This window comes from Pseudophryne corroboree, chromosome 11 (assembly GCF_028390025.1).
Source record: "Pseudophryne corroboree isolate aPseCor3 chromosome 11, aPseCor3.hap2, whole genome shotgun sequence".
In the NCBI taxonomy this organism is placed as follows: domain Eukaryota; kingdom Metazoa; phylum Chordata; class Amphibia; order Anura; family Myobatrachidae; genus Pseudophryne; species Pseudophryne corroboree.
In genome coordinates, this window is record NC_086454.1 from 354,626,721 (window position 1) to 354,650,269 (window position 23,549).

The 23,549-nt window shown below is 49.9% G+C and overlaps 1 protein-coding gene across 1 annotated transcript in view; it reads right to left on the minus strand.

The window, feature by feature from the left end:
* The window catches only part of GPT2 (glutamic--pyruvic transaminase 2), a 58,318-nt gene that overhangs the window by 8,479 nt on the left and 26,290 nt on the right, over window positions 1-23,549 (minus strand). The window contains exons 4-9 of the mRNA XM_063946012.1: window positions 18,035-18,168; window positions 17,183-17,426; window positions 14,331-14,410; window positions 8,858-8,994; window positions 7,549-7,723; window positions 3,724-3,879 (exon numbers count right to left, since the gene is read on the minus strand). Of these exons, the coding sequence (XP_063802082.1) occupies window positions 3,724-3,879; window positions 7,549-7,723; window positions 8,858-8,994; window positions 14,331-14,410; window positions 17,183-17,426; window positions 18,035-18,168 (926 nt within the window). The remainder of the gene's footprint in view (window positions 1-3,723; window positions 3,880-7,548; window positions 7,724-8,857; window positions 8,995-14,330; window positions 14,411-17,182; window positions 17,427-18,034; window positions 18,169-23,549) is intronic.

Below are 23,549 nucleotides of genomic sequence, written 5' to 3' on the forward strand. Positions count from 1 at the left end.
ATGTAACACTGACCTCTGCTTTCTGTACAGCGCGGGGTGGTATATAGATCCGGGGGAAGGTATACATGGCACCTTGCAGTATAGAGGACACAGTATCTGATGGTGCATGTAACACTGACCTCTGCTTTCTGTACAGCGCGGGGCAGGATATAGATCCGGGGGAAGGTATACATGGCACCTTGCAGCATAGAGGACACAGCATCTGATGGTGCATGTAACACTGACCTCTGCTTTCTGTACAGCGCAGGGTGGTATATAGATCCGGGGGAAGGTATACATGGCACCTTGCAGTATAGAGGACACAGCATCTGATGGTGCATGTAACACTGACCTCTGCTTTCTGTACAGCGCTGGGTGGTATATAGATCCGGGGGAAGGTATACATGGCACCTTGCAGTATAGAGGACACAGCATCTGATGGTGCATGTAACACTGACCTCTGCTTTCTGTACAGCACTGGGCGGTATATAGATCCGGGGGAAGGTATACATGGCACCTTGCAGTATAGAGGACACAGCATCTGATGGTGCATGTAACACTGACCTCTGCTTTCTGTACAGCGCGGGGCGGTATATAGATCCGGGGGAAGGTATACATGGCACCTTGCAGTATAGAGGACACAGCATCTGATGGTGCATGTAACACTGACCTCTGCTTTCTGTACAGCGCGGGGCGGTATATAGATCCGGGGGAAGGTATACATGGCACCTTGCAGTATAGAGGACACAGCATCTGATGGTGCATGTAACACTGACCTCTGCTTTCTGTACAGCGCTGGGTGGTATATGGATCCGGGGGAAGGTATACATAGCACCTTGCAGTATAGAGGACACAGCATCTGATGGTGCATGTAACACTGACCTCTGCTTTCTGTACAGCGCGGGGCGGTATATGGATCCGGGGGAAGGTATACATGGCACCTTGCAGCATAGAGGACACAGCATCTGATGGTGCATGTAACACTGACCTCTGCTTTCTGTACAGCGCTGGGTGGTATATAGATCCGGTGGAAGTTATACATGGCACCTTGCAGTATAGAGGACACAGCATCTGATGGTGCATGTAACACTGACCTCTGCTTTCTGTACAGCGCAGGGCAGGATATAGATCTGGGGGAAGGTATACATGGCACCTTGCAGTATAGAGGACACAGCATCTGATGGTGCATGTAACACTGACCTCTGCTTTCTGTACAGCGCTGGGTGGTATATAGATCCGGGGGAAGGTATACATGGCACCTTGCAGTATAGAGGACACAGCATCTGATGGTGCATGTAACACTGACCTCTGCTTTCTGTACAGCGCTGGGTGGTATATAGATCCGGGGGAAGGTATACATGGCACCTTGCAGCATAGAGGACACAGCATCTGATGGTGCATGTAACACTGACCTCTGCTTTCTGTACAGCGCAGGGCAGGATATAGATCCGGGGGAAGGCATACATGGCACCTTGCAGTATAGAGGACACAGCATCTGATGGTGCATGTAACACTGACCTCTGCTTTCTGTACAGCGCGGGGCAGGATATAGATCCAGGGGAAGGTATACATGGCACCTTGCAGTATAGAGGACACAGCATCTGATGGTGCATGTAACACTGACCTCTGCTTTCTGTACAGCGCGGGGCGGTATATGGATCCGGGGGAAGGTATACATGGCACCTTGCAGCATAGAGGACACAGCATCTGATGGTGCATGTAACACTGACCTCTGCTTTCTGTACAGCGCGGGGCGGTATATAGATCCGGGGGAAGGTATACATGGCACCTTGCAGTATAGAGGACACAGCATCTGATGGTGCATGTAACACTGACCTCTGCTTTCTGTACAGCGCTGGGTGGTATATGGATCCGGGGGAAGGTATACATGGCACCTTGCAGCATAGAGGACACAGCATCTGATGGTGCATGTAACACTGACCTCTGCTTTCTGTACAGTGCGGGGCGGTATATGGATCCGGGGGAAGGTATACATGGCACCTTGCAGCATAGAGGACACAGCATCTGATAGTGCATGTAACACTGACCTCTGCTTTCTGTACAGCGTGGGGCGGTATATAGATTCGGGGGAAGGTATACATGGCACCTTGCAGCATAGAGGACACAGCATCTGATGGTGCATGTAACACTGACCTCTGCTTTCTGTACAGCGTGGGGCGGTATATAGATCCGGGGGAAGGTATACATGGCACCTTGCAGTATAGAGGACACAGTATCTGATGGTGCATGTAACACTGACCTCTGCTTTCTGTACAGCGCAGGGCAGGATATAGATCCGGGGGAAGGTATACATGGCACCTTGCAGTATAGAGGACACAGCATCTGATAGTGCATGTAACACTGACCTCTGCTTTCTGTACAGCGCAGGGCGGTATATAGATCCGGGGGAAGGTATACATGGCACCTTGCAGCATAGAGGACACAGCATCTGATGGTGCATGTAACACTGACCTCTGCTTTCTGTACAGCGTGGGGCGGTATATAGATCCGGGGGAAGGTATACATGGCACCTTGCAGCATAGAGGACACAGCATCTGATGGTGCATGTAACACTGACCTCTGCTTTCTGTACAGCGCGGGGCAGGATATAGATCCAGGGGAAGGTATACATGGCACCTTGCAGTATAGAGGACACAGCATCTGATGGTGCATGTAACACTGACCTCTGCTTTCTGTACAGCGTGGGGCGGTATATAGATCCGGGGGAAGGTATACATGGCACCTTGCAGTATAGAGGACACAGTATCTGATGGTGCATGTAACACTGACCTCTGCTTTCTGTACAGCGCAGGGCAGGATATAGATCCGGGGGAAGATATACATGGCACCTTGCAGTATAGAGGACACAGCATCTGATGGTGCATGTAACACTGACCTCTGCTTTCTGTACAGCGCAGGGCAGGATATAGATCCGGGGGAAGGTATACATGGCACCTTGCAGTATAGAGGACACAGCATCTGATAGTGCATGTAACACTGACCTCTGCTTTCTGTACAGCGCAGGGCGGTATATAGATCCGGGGGAAGGTATACATGGCACCTTGCAGCATAGAGGACACAGCATCTGATGGTGCATGTAACACTGACCTCTGCTTTCTGTACAGCGCGGGGCAGGATATAGATCCGGGGGAAGGTATACATGGCACCTTGCAGTATAGAGGACACAGCATCTGATGGTGCATGTAACACTGACCTCTGCTTTCTGTACAGCGCGGGGCAGGATATAGATCCGGGGGAAGGTATACATGGCACCTTGCAGTATAGAGGACACAGTATCTGATAGTGCATGTAACACTGACCTCTGCTTTCTGTACAGCGCGGGGCGGTATATAGATCCGGGGGAAGGTATACATGGCACCTTGCAGCATAGAGGACACAGCATCTGATGGTGCATGTAACACTGACCTCTGCTTTCTGTACAGCGTGGGGCGGTATATAGATCCGGGGGAAGGTATACATGGCACCTTGCAGTATAGAGGACACAGCATCTGATGGTGCATGTAACACTGACCTCTGCTTTCTGTACAGCGCAGGGCGGTATATAGATCCGGGGGAAGGTATACATGGCACCTTGCAGCATAGAGGACACAGCATCTGATGGTGCATGTAACACTGACCTCTGCTTTCTGTACAGCGCGGGGCGGTATATAGATCCGGGGGAAGGTATACATGGCACCTTGCAGCATAGAGGACACAGCATCTGATGGTGCATGTAACACTGACCTCTGCTTTCTGTACAGCGCGGGGCGGTATATGGATCCGGGGGAAGGCATACATGGCACCTTGCAGCGGGTTACACTCAATGCCGGGAATCTGGTTGAACCACTCCTCTGTCAGTCTGGCCTTGTGAGCCAGGGTGGACAGCACGGCTTCTTTCTCCTGCAGAGACATTCACATCATCAGAGAAACGTACAGTTCTCCATTCTGTACACATTCAACACAGATATGGTAACAATGAGCCAGAGCTGTCTTGTGTATAACACATCACACATATACACTTACATACTAACAACACAACGTTCATTTCCATTATTTATGAATAACTGCCGACTGAATGGGTGTATGTGACGACACAGCCCGCGCCACGTGTCACACAGTGGTATAAGGCGCACAGTGACTTTCCTAGCGCTGGTCCTACCCAGGGACAATACGTCATTAGTTGTATGCTGGGCAATATTATATTATATAGTTATATTTTGTGTGTCATACTTGCAATATGCAGAGTTTATTTGGTTATACGATGTTCAGCAATAAGTCTAGGCCAGAGTGTTATCGGATATAGATAAAGAAGCCCATTGATCTAAGGCCCCTCACTGTACAATACACGTACAGCAGGTACTCTGATCACATACACCTCATTATATACTGAGACATCTCGTCTCCACTCTTCATCAGACGCTGTGAGACCCTGGCTGACCTGCTTGTGTTATACATAGACAGGGTACGGTATGAAAAGAGCAGTGAGCTCTACTGGCGGGGGTTATCTCCGAGTGTTGCCCATTCAGTTTATAACAAGCGGAATTGGGTTTGATTTTTTTTCTTAAGGTGCTTGTTGCTCGTTTTTTCGTTTAAGGTTGCTCGTCTGTGTTCTGATGGCGCCGAGCAGCAGAGTAAATTAAGACGTTTGTATGGTGTCTAGCACAGGAGTTGGAGTAGAAGAAGGAAGATGTCCAGATATCAATCCCACCAGCAGCACCTGAGATTATACTGTGCAGCCAGATACCACTAATTAGGTTAGCACGTTACATATCTACGTGTGAGCTGTCATTACATAGTATTTTCTTTTATATACATTAGTAGTCAATGGGGGAAATTCAATTGAGTGCGAAAGGATTCACCCAGCTAAATATGTGCGGCAGTAGCTGTATGTATGATTATAGCAAAGGACAACTCTCTCGATGAGAGCTGTCCCTTGCAGTGTGGGGACATCTGGGTTTAGGACTTGGGAGTCCGTCTGTGCATGTGTTGAGTGCCGCGGAGGTGTTGGGAGGGATCCAATGAGAGCTGTCCCTTGCCGTGTCGGGACATCTGGGTATAGGACCTGGGAATCCATCTGTGCATGCGTTGAGTGCCGTGGAGGTGTTGGGAGGTATCTGATTGGATCACTCTCTGGGAGAAACACGGAAAGAAGCCCATAGGCGTCTGTGGAGTAGCGAGATGGTGTTGCCCACCGCATCCAAGCTTGATGCATATGTGGTAATTGGACAAACCACAGAAAATACATTTTTCTGAGTTTTGGCCATATTTGTAGCTCTGCTGCCTCCCGCCATCTATATGTAGTGATAACGTTTTGGCTTACTACAACATGTAATGTTTAAACGATCAAAAGAAGTTACATTTACCAATGTGTTTTTTTTCTCTTATACCAGACAGTCCTGATATAATAAAAAAAATAAAAAATGAACCATAAATAAGGTTTGTGGTTTTCCATTAAACACTCCCCCCCCCCCCCCCCCTTTAAGTTGGGCATTTTGGGATTGGCTTGCGTTTGTATATCACTGATTAGTTGCTAGTTTTCTATTTCAGAGTTGGTAACACTAGTTATCTGCAGAGAACGTCTGGAGAGAAAAGTCGCTGGACTTCTGGAGTGCAGGAGCAGACTACTCATTGCGATGCCATCTGTGGGGAGAATTCATGGTGAAGGACGCTGTGTGAGCTGGTAGGCCAGGTCAGGTTACACAAGATACGGTGTCCCCCGCGTATTATAACCAAGCTGCAACTGGACTAAAATTTGGTGAAAGTCCGAAATTGGAAGAAGGTAATTCAGCATCTTGAGCTGACCCTGGAAAGCCATGGCTGATTTACAGACAGGTCCAAGTCATCTTTAGTCACAGCAGCCATGTAGCATGTTTCTTAAGCACTGTTTAACACATCCAACTATTTTCAATAGTTGCTACCCCCTTGGGGTAGAGAATGGGCCAGCATCATCCAGGGCTAGAAAGTAGAAACCCTACTCAATGACTTTGGCAGATGGTGATGCCAGTATTCGGTAATGAAGTGTGGTGTACTTTCATAACTGTGTCCAACAGACGTAGGTGGAGATTTCTCAAACCTCGGAGAGTGATAGAGAGAGTTAAAGTACCAGCCAATCTGCTCCTGTCATTTTATAGTATTTGAAAAATGACAACTAGGAGCAGACTGGTCAGTACTTTATATCGCTCCACTTTACTACTCCTCCAAGGTTTGATACCTCTCCCCCATAGTTGTGTCTATCAAATAACATCTTGGAACTCACTGATAAATTGTCCTGAGTACCAAGACCTTGATCTATCTGGCCCGGAGTACCTGGGCATCGCTCCTCAAAAGTTCAGGCACCAAACTCTGCAGGAACTTGTCTAAACCATAAGGCAGGCATCAGGTCATGCAGGAAGCATCTCAGAGCCTGAGACAGGCAGAGCGGTTACTTCCAGACATCTCGGAGATATGCAAATGGAAAGTGAACTGTCCAAGAAGCCAGCAGATACTGTCAACGTTGTGACTTAATCACGCACAGAAAGGTGGCTCTGAGCCAGCTGGTGGCTTTAACGGGTACTCCACTCAGTCTATACTATTTCTCAGACCCTCTGACCGCTGACGGACAGACTGGAAAGGCTTTCAGTGTTAGCCATCATATAAATGGTTACTTGTATGCCGGTTGGGTTGAACATGCAGTTGATCTGCCCAAGCTCAGCCCTCTTCAGCCAGACTCCCCAATGCCCCCTTTTTAAACACAGACAAAAGGAGTTGGCCTTCACTGCGTAGATTCTGAAGCAAAAAAAATTAAAAATCACAGTGACGAAAGACCTATCTGATCAGGTGCCACGAAGGCAACTAGAGCCAGGAATGGATTTCTTTTCTCTGTGCTTTTCACTAGTTGACTCTCACTCCAGTGAAGATAATTTTCTTCCAAGAAGCGAACCACATTTGGCCACCCTATAACCAGTCACATGCCCGTGTTCTGAAGTTGGTGCTGACCATTGTGATTCTCAATGACCACAAGAAAGAGTTCAGCTTCTTTCCACAGGTGAACCTCCACTGGATCTGGATGGCTACTGGGTGGTGCAGCATAGGTGTACCTGATCTGCAGTGCCACCCGGTTATCATTTCCACAAGGTGGGTGTACAGTGTTGGCAGAATCCTCCAGGCAGCTACTACTTCGGTATTCCTCCGTTCCCGCTGAAAAGTACTATGGGACATTCCATCGGCACTGTTCCATGACAGTTATTTCTGTTCACCATTTTTAATTGGCTAAGGAGGGGTATATGAGCAGAAGAACCAATCAGAAGCCACAATTTCCGTGATGTCAAAGATAATAAAGGTAGCAATTGGTCCTCCTGTCACAGCCCCAGTAAGACGAACCATAGATAAGTGCAGCCTCCGGATCCCCGGTAACTGGCGCTCTGGGAAGGGCATGTTTCCTCTCCGTATCTGGTAGTACAAGTATACGGTAAAAAGGTGTCACATACTCCGGAATGCTACATAATTGTATTGGATCCAGGTTACAGGGAAGACGCATCACAGAGGTAGCCATGGCACAAAGATATGCTACAGTCAGTGAGCCATAGCTACCTGGATAAACTGCTCGTAGGACTCCTCGCTGGGCTGCGGCGGATTCACCACAACATCCATGGCGGCCTGCCCGGGCACCGGAGGACAGAGGCGAACAGAAAGGATCTTCACCAGCTGCGTCTGAATTTCCGGGTGCAGGTTCACCACCTCCATATAGCCGCCTCTGTACCCACACCTGAGACACAAAACATCCACCGTTAAATCTGGATCGGACAATAACGGAATAACTATATGTAACATAGGAGCAATAAGCAAATTAAAGGTCACATCAGATTCCCTGAACATATTAAGGCGCACGTCTACTTGAGAAAGAAACTGGATGTACAAATTGTGTGGTGTCTACTGGATATCACATTGAAACTATACTGTTATTATTCTGCATACTGCTTACCTACTACTAACAATGGAATGCTACTATCAGACACTATTGTACAGTGGGGTCGTGAACTGGGACATGTGAGGGCGCCTGCGTACTAATACTGATCATCTTCCCACTGCGCTCATAGGATCCTGTGAAGTCATCTGAGATCATATTGCTTGTCCTAAACGCAAAATAACAGGGCTCACCCAAGATGTTGGTTAGACCTGTCATCCTCATTGGCTAGTAACATTCTCCGCTGAGAGTTCTGGCCAATCAAATGATGTCCTATTAAAAGAATATGTCCAAACGCAACCTCCGCTAGCTCACAGCTGGAGAAGAGGAGTTAAGGGCCTATTTCAGAGATGTGCGCAAACCCAATTCTTCCGCATATGCCGCGAGAGTCTAGCGCTGGAATTCGCAGAGAGGATTTATTCGCACAGGGATTTGCAGTCAGGGGAGGAGTGTTGTGACCGGTTTCAGGGAATGTCTCAGCCTCCCATACGGTTACTGCGTACGACCCCATAGTCAATAACAGTGGCTCCGGCTTGTCACTTCCTGCGGGCATGTTGCGCAACAGAGTCTACTCAGAAGTTTGATAATTGGATGATCTGCATTTTGTAAGCAACCTTTGGAACTCAAAAAGTTGCCGTTGGGCATGTCAATGCAAATCTACACGGCTGTGGCATTTGCATTTTTGCGTGCAGCATCTGCTTACACAATTGCGGCTGCGGTAGCCCTAAGACAACTACAAAATAAAAAAGGTATGCAACCTTTCCTCCCTTGTAATGCTCCAAAAGGCTAGGCACACACCCGCACTTAGCATAATAAAGTCCCATCAATTTTTCTCCACTGCAAAGGACGCTATACTTTCTTCTGCAAAGCCATGCACGCGGCAGACACGAGACTCGTGTTAGCGAGACGTTAGGAATATCTCATCCCGGGACTTACTCTCCCATGTAACCCTTGGAGGTGGAGTGGAATGAGGCGAGCTCCACGTTACTGCTGTATTCCGGACCCATCTCGTACAGGACTTTCTTAAATGAATGGAATTGGCAGCTTTCAGAGTAGACGTTGTCCTGATAGACCTAAAGAATACACAGACTGAATCATTGAGAAGTTGCTTGGTACAAATTGCCATATTTCTATGATATCAGTAGGGTGGACTAATAGCAATAATAAGAATTTACTTACCGATAATTCTATTTCTCGTAGTCCGTAGTGGATGCTGGGACTTCCGTAAGGACCATGGGGAATAGCGGCTCCGCAGGAGACTGGGCACAAAAAGTAAAAGCTTTAGACTAGCTGGTGTGCACTGGCTCCTCCCCCTATGACCCTCCTCCAAGCCTCAGTTAGGATACTGTGCCCGGACGAGCGTACACAATAAGGAAGGATTTTGAATCCCGGGTAAAACTCATACCAGCCACACCAATCACACCGTATAACCTGTGATCTGAACCCAGTTAACAGTATGATAAACGTAGGAGCCTCTGAAAAGATGGCTCACAACAATAAACAACCCGATTTTTTGTAACAATAACTATGTACAAGTATTGCAGATAAACCGCACTTGGGATGGGCGCCCAGCATCCACTACGGACTACGAGAAATAGAATTATCGGTAAGTAAATTCTTATTTTCTCTGAAGTCCTAGTGGATGCTGGGACTTCCGTAAGGACCATGGGGATTATACCAAAGCTCCCAAACGGGCGGGAGAGTGCGGATGACTCTGCAGCACCGAATGAGAGAACTCCAGGTCCTCCTCAGCCAGGGTATCAAATTTGTAGAATTTAGCAAACGTGTTTGCCCCTGACCAAGTAGCTGCTCGGCAAAGTTGTAAAGCCGAGACCCCTCGGGCAGCCGCCCAAGATGAGCCCACTTTCCTTGTGGAATGGGCTTTTACAGATTTTGGCTGTGGCAGGCCTGCCACAGAATGTGCAAGCTGAATTGTACTACAAATCCAACGAGCAATCGTCTGCTTAGAAGCAGGAGCACCCAGCTTGTTGGGTGCATACAGGATAAACAGCGAGTCAGATTTTCTGACTCCAGCCGTCCTGGAAACATATTTTCAGGGCCCTGACTACGTCCAACAACTTGGAGTCCTCCAAGTCCCTAGTAGCCGCAGGCACCACAATAGGTTGGTTCATGTGAAACGCTGAAACCACCTTAGGGAGAAATTGAGGACGAGTCCTCAATTCTGCCCTGTCTGAATGAAAAATTAGGTAAGGGCTTTTATATGACAAAGCCGCCATTTCTGAGACACGCCTGGCTGACGATATTTTAATTCCACAGTGGTGAGTGGTTCAAACCAATGTGATTTTAGGAACCCTAAAACTACATTGAGATCCCAAGGTGCCACTGGTGGCACAAAAGGAGGTTGTATATGCAGTACCCCCTTGACAAACGTCTGAACTTCAGGCAATGAAGCCAGTTCTTTCTGGAAGAAGATCGACAGGGCCGAAATTTGAACCTTAATGGATCCTAATTTTAGGCCCATAGACAGTCCTGCTTGCAGGAAATGCAGGAAACGACCCAGTTGAAATTCCTCTGTGGGGGCCTTCTTAGCCTCACACCAGGAAACATATTTTCGCCAAATGCGGTGATAATGTTTCGCAGTTACATCCTTCCTGGCTTTGATCAGGGTAGGGATGACTTCATCTAGAATGCCTTTTTCCATCAGGATCCGGCGTTCAACCGCCATGCCGTCAAACGCAGCCGCGGTAAGTCTTGGAACAGACAAGGTCCCTGCTGGAGCAGGTCCTTTCTTAGCGGTAGAGGCCACGGGTCCTCCGTGAGCATCTCTTGCAGTTCCGGGTACCAAGTTCTTCTTGGCCAATCCGGAGCCACGAGTATAGTCTTTACTCCTCTCCTTCTTATGATTCTCAGTACTTTTGGAATGAGAGGCAGAGGAGGGGACACATACACCGACTGGTACACCCACGGTGTTACCAGAGCGTCCACCGCTATTGCCTGAGGGTCCCTTGACCTGGCGCAATATCTGTCCAGTTTTTTGTTGAGACGGGACGCCATCATGTCCACCTTTGGTTTTTCCCAACGGTTTACAATCACTTGAAAGACTTCTGGGTGAAGTCCCCACTCCCCCGGGTGGAGGTCATGTCTGCTGAGGAAGTCTGCTTCCCAGTTGTCCACTCCCGGAATGAACACTGCTGACAGTGCCACCACATGATTTTCCGCCCAGCGAAGAATCCTTGCAGCTTCTGCCATTGCCCTCCTGCTTCTTGTGCCGCCCTGTCTGTTGACGTGGGCGACTGCAGTGATGTTGTCCGATTGGATCAATACCGACTGACCCTGAAGCAGAGGCCTTGCTTGACTTAGGGTTATCCGCTGATGCATCTGAAGATGCGATCCGGACCATTTGTCCAGCAGATCCCACTGAAAAGTTCTTGCATGGAATCTTCCGAATAGAATCGCTTCGTAAGAAGCCACCATTTTTCCCAGGACTCTCGTGCATTGATGCACTGACACTTGGCCTGGTTTTAGGAGTTTCCTGACTAGCTCGGATAACTCCCTGGCCTTCTCCTCCGGGAGAAACACCTTTTTCTGGACTGTGTCCAGAATCATCCCCAGGAACAGTAGACGTGTTGTTGGAATCAGCTGTGATTTTGGGATATTTAGGATCCACCCGTGCTGACGTAGCACTACCTGAGATAGCGCTACTCCGACCTCTAACTGTTCCCTGGACCTTGCCCTTATCAGGAGATCGTCCAAGTAAGGGATAATTAAGACGCCTTTTCTTCGAAGAAGAATCATCATTTCGGCCATTACCTTGGTAAAGACCCGTGGTGCCGTGGACAATCCAAACGGCAGCGTCTGAAACTGATAATGACCGTTTTGTACCACAAACCTGAGGTACCCTTGGTGAGAAGGGTAGATTGGGACATGGAGATAAGCATCTTTGATGTCCAGAGACACCATATAGTCCCCTTCTTCCAGGTTCGCTATCACTGCTCTGAGTGACTCCATCTTGAATTTGAACCTTTTTATGTAAGTGTTCAAGGATTTTAGATTTAAAATTGGTCTCACCGAGCCGTCCGGCTTCGGTACCACAAACAGCGTGGAATAATACCCCTTTCCCTGTTGTAGGAGGGGTACCTTAATTATCACCTGCTGGGAATACAGCTTGTGAATAGCTTCCACTACCGCCTCCCTGTCGGAGGGAGACGTTGGTAGAGCAGACTTCAGGAACCGGCGAGGGGGAGACGTCTCGAATTCCAATTTGTACCCCTGTGATACTACCTGCAGGATCCAGGGGTCCACTTGCGAGTGAGCCCACTGCGCGCTGAAATTCTTGAGACGGCCCCCCACCGTGCCTGAGTCCGCTTGTAAGGCCCCAGCGTCATGCTGAAGACTTGGCAGAAGTGGGGGAGGGCTTCTGCTCCTGGGAAGAGGCTGCCTGGTGCAGTCTTTTTCCCCTTCCTCTGCCCCGGGGCAGAAATGAGTGGCCTTTTGCCCGCTTGCCCTTATGGAAACGAAAGGACCGAGTTTGAAAAGACGGTGTCTTTTTCTGCTGAGAGGTGACCTGGGGTAAAAAGGTGGATTTTCCAGCCGTTGCTGTGGCCACCAGGTCCGATAGACCGACCCCAAATAACTCCTCCCCTTTATACGGCAATACTTCCATATGTCGTTTGGAATCCGCATCACCTGACCACTGTCGCGTCCATAACGCTCTTCTGGCAGAAATGGACATCGCACTCACTCTAGATGCCAGGGTGCAAATATCCCTCTGTGCATCTCGCATATATAGTAATGCATCCTTTAAATGCTCTATAGTTAATAATATACTGTCCCTATCCAGGGTATCAATATTGTCAGTCAGGGAATCCGACCAAGCCACCCCAGCACTGCACATCCAGGCTGAGGCGATTGCTGGTCGCAGTATAACACCAGTATGTGTGTATATACCTTTTAGGATATTTTCCAGCCTTCTATCAGCTGGTTCCTTAAGGGCGGCCGTATCGGGAGACGGTAACGCCACTTGTTTTGATAAGCGTGTGAGCGCCTTATCTACCCTAGGGGGTGTTTCCCAACGCGCCCTAACCTCTGGCGGGAAAGGGTATAGTGCCAATAATTTATTAGAAATCAGCAGTTTTTTATCGGGGGAAACCCACGCTTTATCACACACCTCATTTAATTCATCTGATTCAGGAAAAACTACTGGTAGTTTTTTCACACCCCACATAATACCCTTTTTTGTGGTACTTGTAGTGTCAGAAATATTCAATGCCTCCTTCATTGCCGTGATCATGTAACGTGTGGCCCTACTGGACATTACGTTTGTCTCCTCACCGTCGACACTGGATTCAGTATCCGTGTCTGTGTCGACCATCTGAGGTAACGGGCGTTTTAGCGCCCCCGACGGTGTCTGAGACGCCTGAACAGGCACTAATTGATTTGCCGGCTGTCTCATGTCGTCAACAGTTTTTTGCAAAGTGCTGACACTGTCACGTAATTCTTTAAATACGACCATCCAGTCAGGTGTCGACTCCCTAGGGGGTGACATCACTAACACAGGCAATTGCTCTGCTTCCACATCATTTTCCTCCTCATACATGTCGACACAATCGTACCGACACCCAGCACACACACAGGGAATGCTCTGAAAGAGGACAGGACCCCACGAGCCCTTTGGGGAGACAGAGGGAGAGTTTGCCAGCACACACCAGAGCGCTATATATATATACAGGGATAACCTTATGTAAGTGTTACTCCCTTTATAGCTGCTGTTTTATATTAGCTGCCAATAGTGCCCCCCCTCTCTTGTTTTACCCTGATTCTGTAGCAGGACTGCAGGGGAGAGTCTGGGAGACTTCCTTCCAGCGGAACTGTGAGGGAAAATGGCGCTTGTGTGCTGAGGAGATAGGCTCCGCCCCCTTCACGGCGGCCTTTTCTCCCGCTTTTTTTAGGAAAACTGGCAGGGGTGAAATGCATCCATATAGCCCAGGAGCTATATGTGATGTATTTCTTTAGCCATATAAGGTTTAAACATGTTTTATTGCGTCTCAGGGCGCTCCCCCCCAGCGCCCTGCACCCTCAGTGACCGGAGTGTGAAGTGTGCTGAGAGCAATGGCGCACAGCTGCAGTGCTGAAAATAAAAAACCTATTTAAACTTTTACTCTAAGCAGCTCAGGAGAGCTACCTAGCATGCACCCTTCTTGGCCGGGCACAAAAATCTAACTGAGGCTTGGAGGAGGGTCATAGGGGGAGGAGCCAGTGCACACCAGCTAGTCTAAAGCTTTTACTTTTTGTGCCCAGTCTCCTGCGGAGCCGCTATTCCCCATGGTCCTTACGGAAGTCCCAGCATCCACTAGGACGTCAGAGAAATAAAGGGACATTTTCAAGTTGATGTTCAGCTAATATGTATGGTGATCTCATGCAACTGCAAATCAGTAAACATCCTTATTACCTCATCTGCCAGTAGAAACAGCCCCTCCTCCCAGGCAAAGTGAATGACTTCCTCTATGCAGCGCCTGCTCTGCACCTGTCCTGCACAAAACAAGGGGAGAGACGATGACGCTGCGCACAGCAGAGTCACAGAAACCACCTGCACTGTTGTCAGCCTGGAAAATGACATTACCCCTGTATGCAGCACACTGACCCAGCATCCTGTACCCCTGTATGCAGCACACTGACCCAGCATCCCGTACTCCTGTATGCAGCACACTGACCCAGCATCCCGTACTCCTGTATGCAGCACACTGACCCAGCATCCTGTACCCCTGTATGCAGCACACTGACCCAGCATCCCGTACTCCTGTATGCAGCACACTGACCCAGCATCCTGTACCCCTGTATGCAGCACACTGACCCAGCATCCTGTACCCCTGTATGCAGCACACTGACCCAGCATCCTGTACCCCTGTATGCAGCACACTGACCCAGCATACTGTACCCCTGTATGCAGCACACTGACCCAGCATCCCGTACCCCTGTATGCAGCACACTGACCCAGCATCCCGTACTCCTGTATGCAGCACACTGACCCAGCATACTGTACCCCTGTATGCAACACACTGACCCAGCATCCTGTACCCCTGTATGCAGCACACTGACCCAGCATACTGTACCCCTGTATGCAGCACACTGACCCAGCATCCCGTACTCCTGTATGCAGCACACTGACCCAGCATACTGTACCCCTGTATGCAACACACTGACCCAGCATCCTGTACCCCTGTATGCAGCACACTGACCCAGCATACTGTACCCCTGTATGCAGCACACTGACCCAGCATACTGTACCCCTGTATGCAGCACACTGACCCAGCATGCTGTACCCCTGTATGCAGCACACTGACCCAGCATACTGTACCCCTGCATGCAGCACACTGACCCAGCATCCTGTACCCCTGTATGCAGCACACTGACCCAGCATCCTGTACCCCTGTATGCAGCACACTGACCCAGCATGCTGTACCCCTGTATGCAGCACACTGACCCAGCATACTGTACCCCTGCATGCAGCACACTGACCCAGCATCCTGTACCCCTGTATGCAGCACACTGACCCAGCATCCTGTACCCCTGTATGCAGCACACTGACCCAGCATGCTGTACCCCTGTATGCAGCACACTGACCCAGCATACTGTACCCCTGTATGCAGCACACTGACCCAGCATCCTGTACCCCTGTATGCAGCACACTGACCCAGCATACTGTACCCCTGCATGCAGCACACTGACCCAGCATCCTGTACCCCTGCATGCAGCACACTGACCCAGCATCCTGTACCCCTGCATGCAGCACACTGACCCAGCATCCTGTACCCCTGCATGCAGCACACTGACCCAGCATACTGTACCCCTGTATGCAGCACACTGACCCAGCATCCTGTACCCCTGTATGCAGCACACTGACCCAGCATACTGTACCCCTGTATGCAGCACACTGACCCAGCATCCTGTACCCCTGTATGCAGCACACTGACCCAGCATCCCGTACTCCTGTATGCAGCACACTGACCCAGCATACTGTACCCCTGTATGCAACACACTGACCCAGCATCCTGTACCCCTGTATGCAGCACACTGACCCAGCATACTGTACCCCTGTATGCAGCACACTGACCCAGCATCCCGTACCCCTGTATGCAGCACACTGACCCAGCATCCCGTACTCCTGTATGCAGCACACTGACCCAGCATACTGTACCCCTGTATGCAACACACTGACCCAGCATCCTGTACCCCTGTATGCAGCACACTGACCCAGCATCCTGTACCCCTGTATGCAGCACACTGACCCAGCATACTGTACCCCTGTATGCAGCACACTGACCCAGCATACTGTACCCCTGTATGCAGCACACTGACCCAGCATCCTGTACCCCTGTATGCAGCACACTGACCCAGCATACTGTACCCCTGCATGCAGCACACTGACCCAGCATCCTGTACCCCTGCATGCAGCACACTGACCCAGCATCCTGTACCCCTGCATGCAGCACACTGACCCAGCATCCTGTACCCCTGCATGCAGCACACTGACCCAGCATCCTGTACCCCTGTATGCAGCACACTGACCCAGCATTCTGTACCCCTGTATGCAGCACACTGACCCAGCATCCTGTACCCCTGCATGCAGCACACTGACCCAGCATACTGTACCCCTGCATGCAGCACACTGACCCAGCATTCTGTACCCCTGTATGCAGCACACTGACCCAGCATTCTGTACCCCTGTATGCAGCACACTGACCCAGCATCCTGTACCCCAGCATGCAGCACACTGACCCAGCATACTGTACCCCAGCATGCAGCACACTGACCCAGCATACTGTACCCCTGTATTCAGCACACTGACTCAGCATACTGTACCCCTGCATGCAGCACACTGACCCAGCATACTGTACCCCTGCATGCAGCACACTGACCCAGCATACTGTACCCCTGCATGCAGCACACTGACCCAGCATTCTGTACCCCTGTATGCAGCACACTGACCCAGCATTCTGTACCCCTGTATGCAGCACACTGACCCAGCATCCTGTACCCCAGCATGCAGCACACTGACCCAGCATACTGTACCCCAGCATGCAGCACACTGACCCAGCATACTGTACCCCAGCATGCAGCACACTGACCCAGCATACTTTACTATAGTAAAATTGTATAGAGTAACATAGTACCCTATAAATATGCTCTGAATGGATAAGGAACATGAGATGAGGGTATTCTGTACATCTGTCTTCAGGTCATTTGAGGCAATATTCCAAGTACGCGCACAACATGGGATATGCAGCGCATCCATAAACTCACCCGTCGGGTTTCCTGGATTAATGATACAAAGCACCTTTGGGTTGGAGAATTCTTTTGCCTGGTACAATGCCCTTCGTAGTTCATTGATGTCCAACGCCCAACAGTTCCCCTCGTCCAGGTAGTAATTCGCCTGGACTGCGTTGAGTTCAGATATGGCTGCAGAGTACAATGGGTACTGAGGGATAGGAATCATGACTCCTGTCCGTGATCTCCCGTCTCCTGACACCAGGATCTTCAGGATGGTCTGAAAACATGAAACATGTAACAGTTACTCTACGCAGGTTCCATCAAATGACCAAATAGTTTTGTCTGGGGATGCCCTGGTGAACCACTGAAATAGAAATTGCTGCTGCGATGATTTCTTTAATATATGAACTCTGGGGGTAATTCAGACCTCATTGCTCGATCAGGTCTGAACTGCGCATGCGTATGCACCGCAATGTGCAGACGTGACGGCCCGCAGCGCCAGGGAGCGCAGGGATGGTGCAAAAAAATCAGATTGCACCGGTGATAGCAAGAAGATTGACAGGAAGAGGGCGTTTGTGGGTGGCAACTAACCGTTTCTATGGTGTGTCAGGAAAAACGCAGGAGGGACCAGGCGTTTTGTGGGAAGATTTGAGACGTCAGCTCCAGTCCCGATCATCGCAGCGGTTGAGTAAGTCCTGGGCTGTTTGAGCAGCTCTCCTGCGCATGTGATGGCACACCTGCACCGCGACTACCTCCTCCCCCTGTAGGCGGCGACTACCTGATCGCAGGGATGCAAAAAACGCACCCTAGTGATCGGGTCTGAATTACCCCCTATGTCTTGTATATTTATAGCTACATGTTGTTGGCTGGATCTCTGCAACTTACAAATATGCCATCACTAGCGCCAGTAGTCAGGTAAATATTCTCCGGGTCTGCAGGAATCCCGCTGTCTCGCCGCTCGATATACCGTGCAACATCTTCCCGGATGCAGGAGACTCCTTGGCTGGCGCTGTAGGATCCTAAAGAAAAGTGAGGAACAGGTAAGCGCTAGGAATAACTACTTTAGGGTTTGTATGCCAGTATATATAGGCACGGATCAGTGGCAGAGCTCATGGTGATCAATACAGGCCCGCATTCTCCCCCCGAGACACACTTTTATTACAACCACTGAATGCGAATGATCACCACGTGCATGTCTCCATGTCTATATAATTGCTGCGTTATAATAAGCTTGCAAGGTAACTTTTTACTTGATAGACTTTTAACACACTTTAATGCTCTGTATATTGCAGATTCAAAGAACCATAGGGCCGTTATAGCTGCTCAAAGCACGTGTGCCATGTATCTTTAGTATAACTCTGTACTGTAGGGATCATTCAGAGTTGATCGCTCGCTAACTAGCTTTAGCAGCCGTGTAAACGCTATGCCGCCGCCCACTAGGGAGTGTATTTTAGAGTAGCAGAAGTGCGAACGCCTGTGCAGCCGAGCTCTGCAAAAACAGTTTGTGCAGTTTCTGAGTAGCTCTGAACCTACTCAGCGCTTGCGATCACTTCAGCCTATTCCTGTCCGGATTTGACGTCATACACCCGCCCAGCCACGCCTGCGTTTTTTCAGACACGCCTGCGTTTTTGCAAACACTCCCTAAAAACGGTCAGTTGACACCCAGAAACGCCCCCTTCCTGTCAATCTTCTTGCGGCCGCCAGTGCAACTGAAAACTTCGGTAGAACCTGAGCACAACCACAACGGGCTTTGTACCCGTGCGACGCGCGTGCGCATTGCGGCCCATACGCATGCGCAGAAATGCCGATTTTTAGCCTGATCGCTGCGCTGCGAAAATCGGCAGCGAGCGATCAACTCGGAATGACAGCCTGTATCCACCGCAGAAGACGCACACTGCCACACATCAGGAGGGTAATGATGTAGGAAGAGTCAGGGAAGGGATACACAGGGGTACTTATCATGATGGGCACGAGTAATGGACAGGGCTACGGTAGGACAAACGTCCAACAGCTCCGGTGGCCTACTGACTGTTCCCTGGAGCTCCCCGTCGTTGCGGTTACATTTACCAGTGAGAGACACAGGGGCCGATTCAGAGATGTACGGAAATGCATTCGCAGCTGTAATCCCATATGCAGCTAATGGACCTGACTCAGTCAGGATTGCAGATGCTGCTAAATAGCAGAATTTGTAATCCTTTGAATCGCACGCTGGGGGCCGCCCATCGCAGGGCAAGCCCGCCCAGCATGCTAACTGCCGCCCCCACCCCTTAACCACGCTAAAATCGCGGTCGCACCACAATTTCAGCGTGATCACTAAAATTAAGGAAGCCTGTTGCCCTCAGGAGGCCCGATGCCATCTTTTTGATCGCGGCGGCTACGTGAAGTCACGCCCAAAGACGCCCATCGTTCGCGCCGCCATGCATGCGTTCCTAAGCCGCTCCCCTGCAACGCTCCGTCTTGGAAACGTAGAATTGCCGCCCCCTGCACACCTCTGCTTGATTGACAGGCAGAGGTGTTCGCATTTTCTGCGGGGTGCCTGGATCCTTTTCGTAGTTTTTGCGGTTGGCTGGCATATTGTGATCCGAACTGAATCAGGCCCTATGTGCACTGCCCGTCTGGATGTGGATGAGACGCCCACTGGCGGCTGCACAAATCTCAGCATCTGTTTACAAAGGCGCAGCGCCGGTTGCAGATCCTTCCATAATGGATTCCCTGAGTAATCCTATGATCGTGCAGAAATGCCGTGGGAAATGAGACGCTGGCGCCATGTTTTCCGTGTACAAGATCTCGTCTATAGGCTGACACCCCCAGAATGCGGTCACAATACACCTGCTTTTTTGTTGCCACTCCCCTCCCCCAAACAGTCCCTCACTGTCAATTACTTTGCAAATAAACCCCCACTGTGAGCAGCATCACTAAGGCACCTTGGCACATGTGCAGTGTGACCGCGACGCATGCGCAGTCGGACGATAAAAGCTCAACTGCGTAAGTATCTACATAGCGTACATCTCTGAATCAGGCCCACAGTCGTCCATTGATCATATATGGGGCGACAGGGCTGAGCAATTTGGACGTTTTGTACTGTAACTTTCCCTCTGTCGCTCAGGGTGCGGCTCACAAACTAAGATTGAGCCCCGCTGATCAGAGTTTCATTGGCAACGCTGAAAAGATGCCACCTGGTGATTTTGCTAATTCTTGTGTTGGCTGAAGGTAATCCTCACGTTAGCCCACCGGAAATGACAAGCTAAGATCCCGGGTTCATAAGGCATATGCCGATTGTTAGTGAAGCGTCTGCTGGATGATTATGGTCAGGTAATCTGAAATTACAAATATCTTATACAGCGAATTCAGATGCCGGCTGAGTGTGACATCTAAGGCGAAAACATTTTCTCATCGCTTTACTTATTAAAACAATTGCACTGTGTATATTTCATTTTTTTGTTATTAACCATTTGCCTGGTGTAGTGGTATCAGGTGTGACTACATAATGCTGGGCTTTCCCTGACATCATTGCATCTGATGCGACCAGTCCGAAATGTCCACTGGGGGCTGCTGCCGGGAGATAATCTTCCAGCAGCAGCTGCCACTCTCGGAGGGACCTCCCAGACCCTGTTTCCTGGTTCCCTATACTAATGTCAGCTGTGCAGCCTATCACTGAGGAGCAGCTGCCACTCTCAGAGGAACCTCCCGTCCCCTCTGCTTCCTGGTTCCCTATCCCAGTGTCAGCCGTGCAGCCTACCATTGAGGAGCAGCTGCCACTCTCAGGGGAACCTCCCGGCCCCTCTGCTTCCTGGTTCCCTCCCCCAGTGTAAGCCGTGCAGCCTATCATTGAGGAGCAGCTGCCACTCTCAGCGGAACCTCCCAGCCCCTCTGCTTCCTGGTTCCCTCCCCCAGTGTCAGCCGTGCAGCCTATCATGGAGGAGCAGCTGCCACTCTCAGCGGAACCTCCCGGCCCCTCTGCTTCCTGGTTCCCTCCCCCAGTGTAAGCCGTGCAGCCTATCATTGAGGAGCAGCTGCCACTCTCAGCGGAACCTCCCGGCCCCTCTGCTTCCTGGTTCCCTCCCCCAGTGTCAGCCGTGCAGCTGCAGAGAAAATAACCGTTTATATGAAAAAAGTTTTTTTTTGTGCTGGATATATTTTAAATAGATGTTCTTACCTAATTCAATAAAACAAATAAAAATAAAAAGGAGACAATTTCTGAGCAGTTTTTTTTTGGGGGGGGGGGGGGGGGAAGAAAAAAAAAATAAGAATTTACTTACCGATAATTCTATTTCTCATAGTCCGTAGTGGATGCTGGGAACTCCGTAAGGACCATGGGGAATAGCGGCTCCGCAGGAGACTGGGCACAAAAAGTAAAAGCTTTAGACTAGCTGGTGTGCACTGGCTCCTCCCCCTATGACCCTCCTCCAAGCCTCAGTTAAGATACTGTGCCCGGACAAGCGTACATAATAAGGAAGGATCTTGAATCCCGGGTAAGACTCATACCAGCCACACCAATCACACCGTACAACTCGTGATCTGAACCCAGTTAACAGTATGATAACCGTAGGAGCCTCTGAAAAGATGGCTTCCAACAATAAACAACCCGATTTGTTTGTAACAATAACTATATACAAGTATTGCAGACAATCCGCACTTGGGATGGGCGCCCAGCATCCACTACGGACTATGAGAAATAGAATTATCGGTAAGTAAATTCTTATTTTCTCTAACGTCCTAGTGGATGCTGGGGACTCCGAAAGGACCATGGGGATTATACTAAAGCTCCCAAACTGGCGGGAGAGTGCGGATGACTCTGCAGCACCGAATGAGAGAACTCCAGGTCCTCCTCAGCCAGGGTATCAAATTTGTAGAATTTAGCAAACGTGTTTGCCCCTGACCAAGTAGCTGCTCGGCAAAGTTGTAAAGCCGAGACCCCTCGGGCAGCCGCCCAAGATGAGCCCACTTTCCGTGTGGAATGGGCTTTTACAGATTTTGGCTGTGGCAGGCCTGCCACAGAATGTGCAAGCTGAATTGTACTACAAATCCAACGAGCAATCGTCTGCTTAGAAGCAGGAGCACCCAGCTTGTTGGGTGCCTACAGGATAAACAGCGAGTCAGATTTTCTGACTCCAGCCGTCCTGGAAACATATATTTTCAGGGCCCTGACTACGTCCAGCAACTTGGAATCCTCCAAGTCCCTAGTAGCCGCAGGCACCACAATAGGTTGGTTTAAGTGAAATGCTGAAACCACCTTAGGGAGAAATTGAGGACGAGTCCTCAATTCTGCCCTGTCCGTATGAAAAATTAGGTAAGGGCTTTTATAGGATAAAGCCGCCAATTCTGATACACGCCTGGCTGAAGCCAGGGCTAACAGCATTACCACTTTCCATGTGAGATATTTCAAGTCCACAGTGGTGAGTGGTTCAAACCAATGTGATTTTAGGAATCCCAACACTACATTGAGATCCCAAGGTGCCACTGGAGGCACAAAAGGAGGCTGTATATGCAGTACTCCCTTGACAAACGTCTGAACTTCAGGAACAGAAGCTAGTTCTTTTTGGAAGAATATCGACAGGGCCGAAATTTGAACCTTAATGGACCCTAATTTGAGGCCCATAGACAGTCCTGTTTGCAGGAAATGCAGGAATCGACCCAGTTGAAATTCCTCCGTAGGGGCCTTCCTGGCCTCGCACCACGCAACATATTTACGCCAAATACGGTGATAATGTTGTACGGTTACATCCTTCCTGGCTTTGATCAGGGTAGGGATGACTTCATCCGGAATGCCTTTTTCCTTCAGGATCCGGCGTTCAACCGCCATGCCGTCAAACGCAGCCGCGGTAAGTCTTGGAACAGACATGGTCCCTGCTGGAGCAGGTCCTGTCTTAGAGGTAGAGGCCACGGGTCTTCCGTGAGCATCTCTTGAATTTCCTTGAAGTCCTTCTTGGCCAATCCGGAGCCACGAGTATAGTCTTTACTCCTCTCCTTCTTATGATTCTCAGTACTTTTGGTATGAGAGGAAGAGGAGGGAACACATACACTGACCGGTACACCCACGGTGTTACCAGAGCGTCCACAGCTATTGCCTGAGGGTCCCTTGACCTGGAGCAATATCTGTCCAGTTTTTTGTTGAGGCGAGACGCCATCATGTCCACCTTTGGTTTTTCCCAACGGTTTACAATCATGTGGAAGACTTCTGGGTGAAGTCCCCACTCCCCCGGGTGAAGATCGTGTCTGCTGAGGAAGTCTGCTTCCCAGTTGTCCACTCCCGGAATGAACACTGCTGACAGTGCTATCACATGATTTTCCACCCAGCGAAGAATCCTTGCCACTTCCGTCATTGCCCTCCTGCTTCTTGTGCCGCCCTGTCTGTTTACGTGGGCGACTGCCGTGATGTTGTCCGACTGGATCAATACTG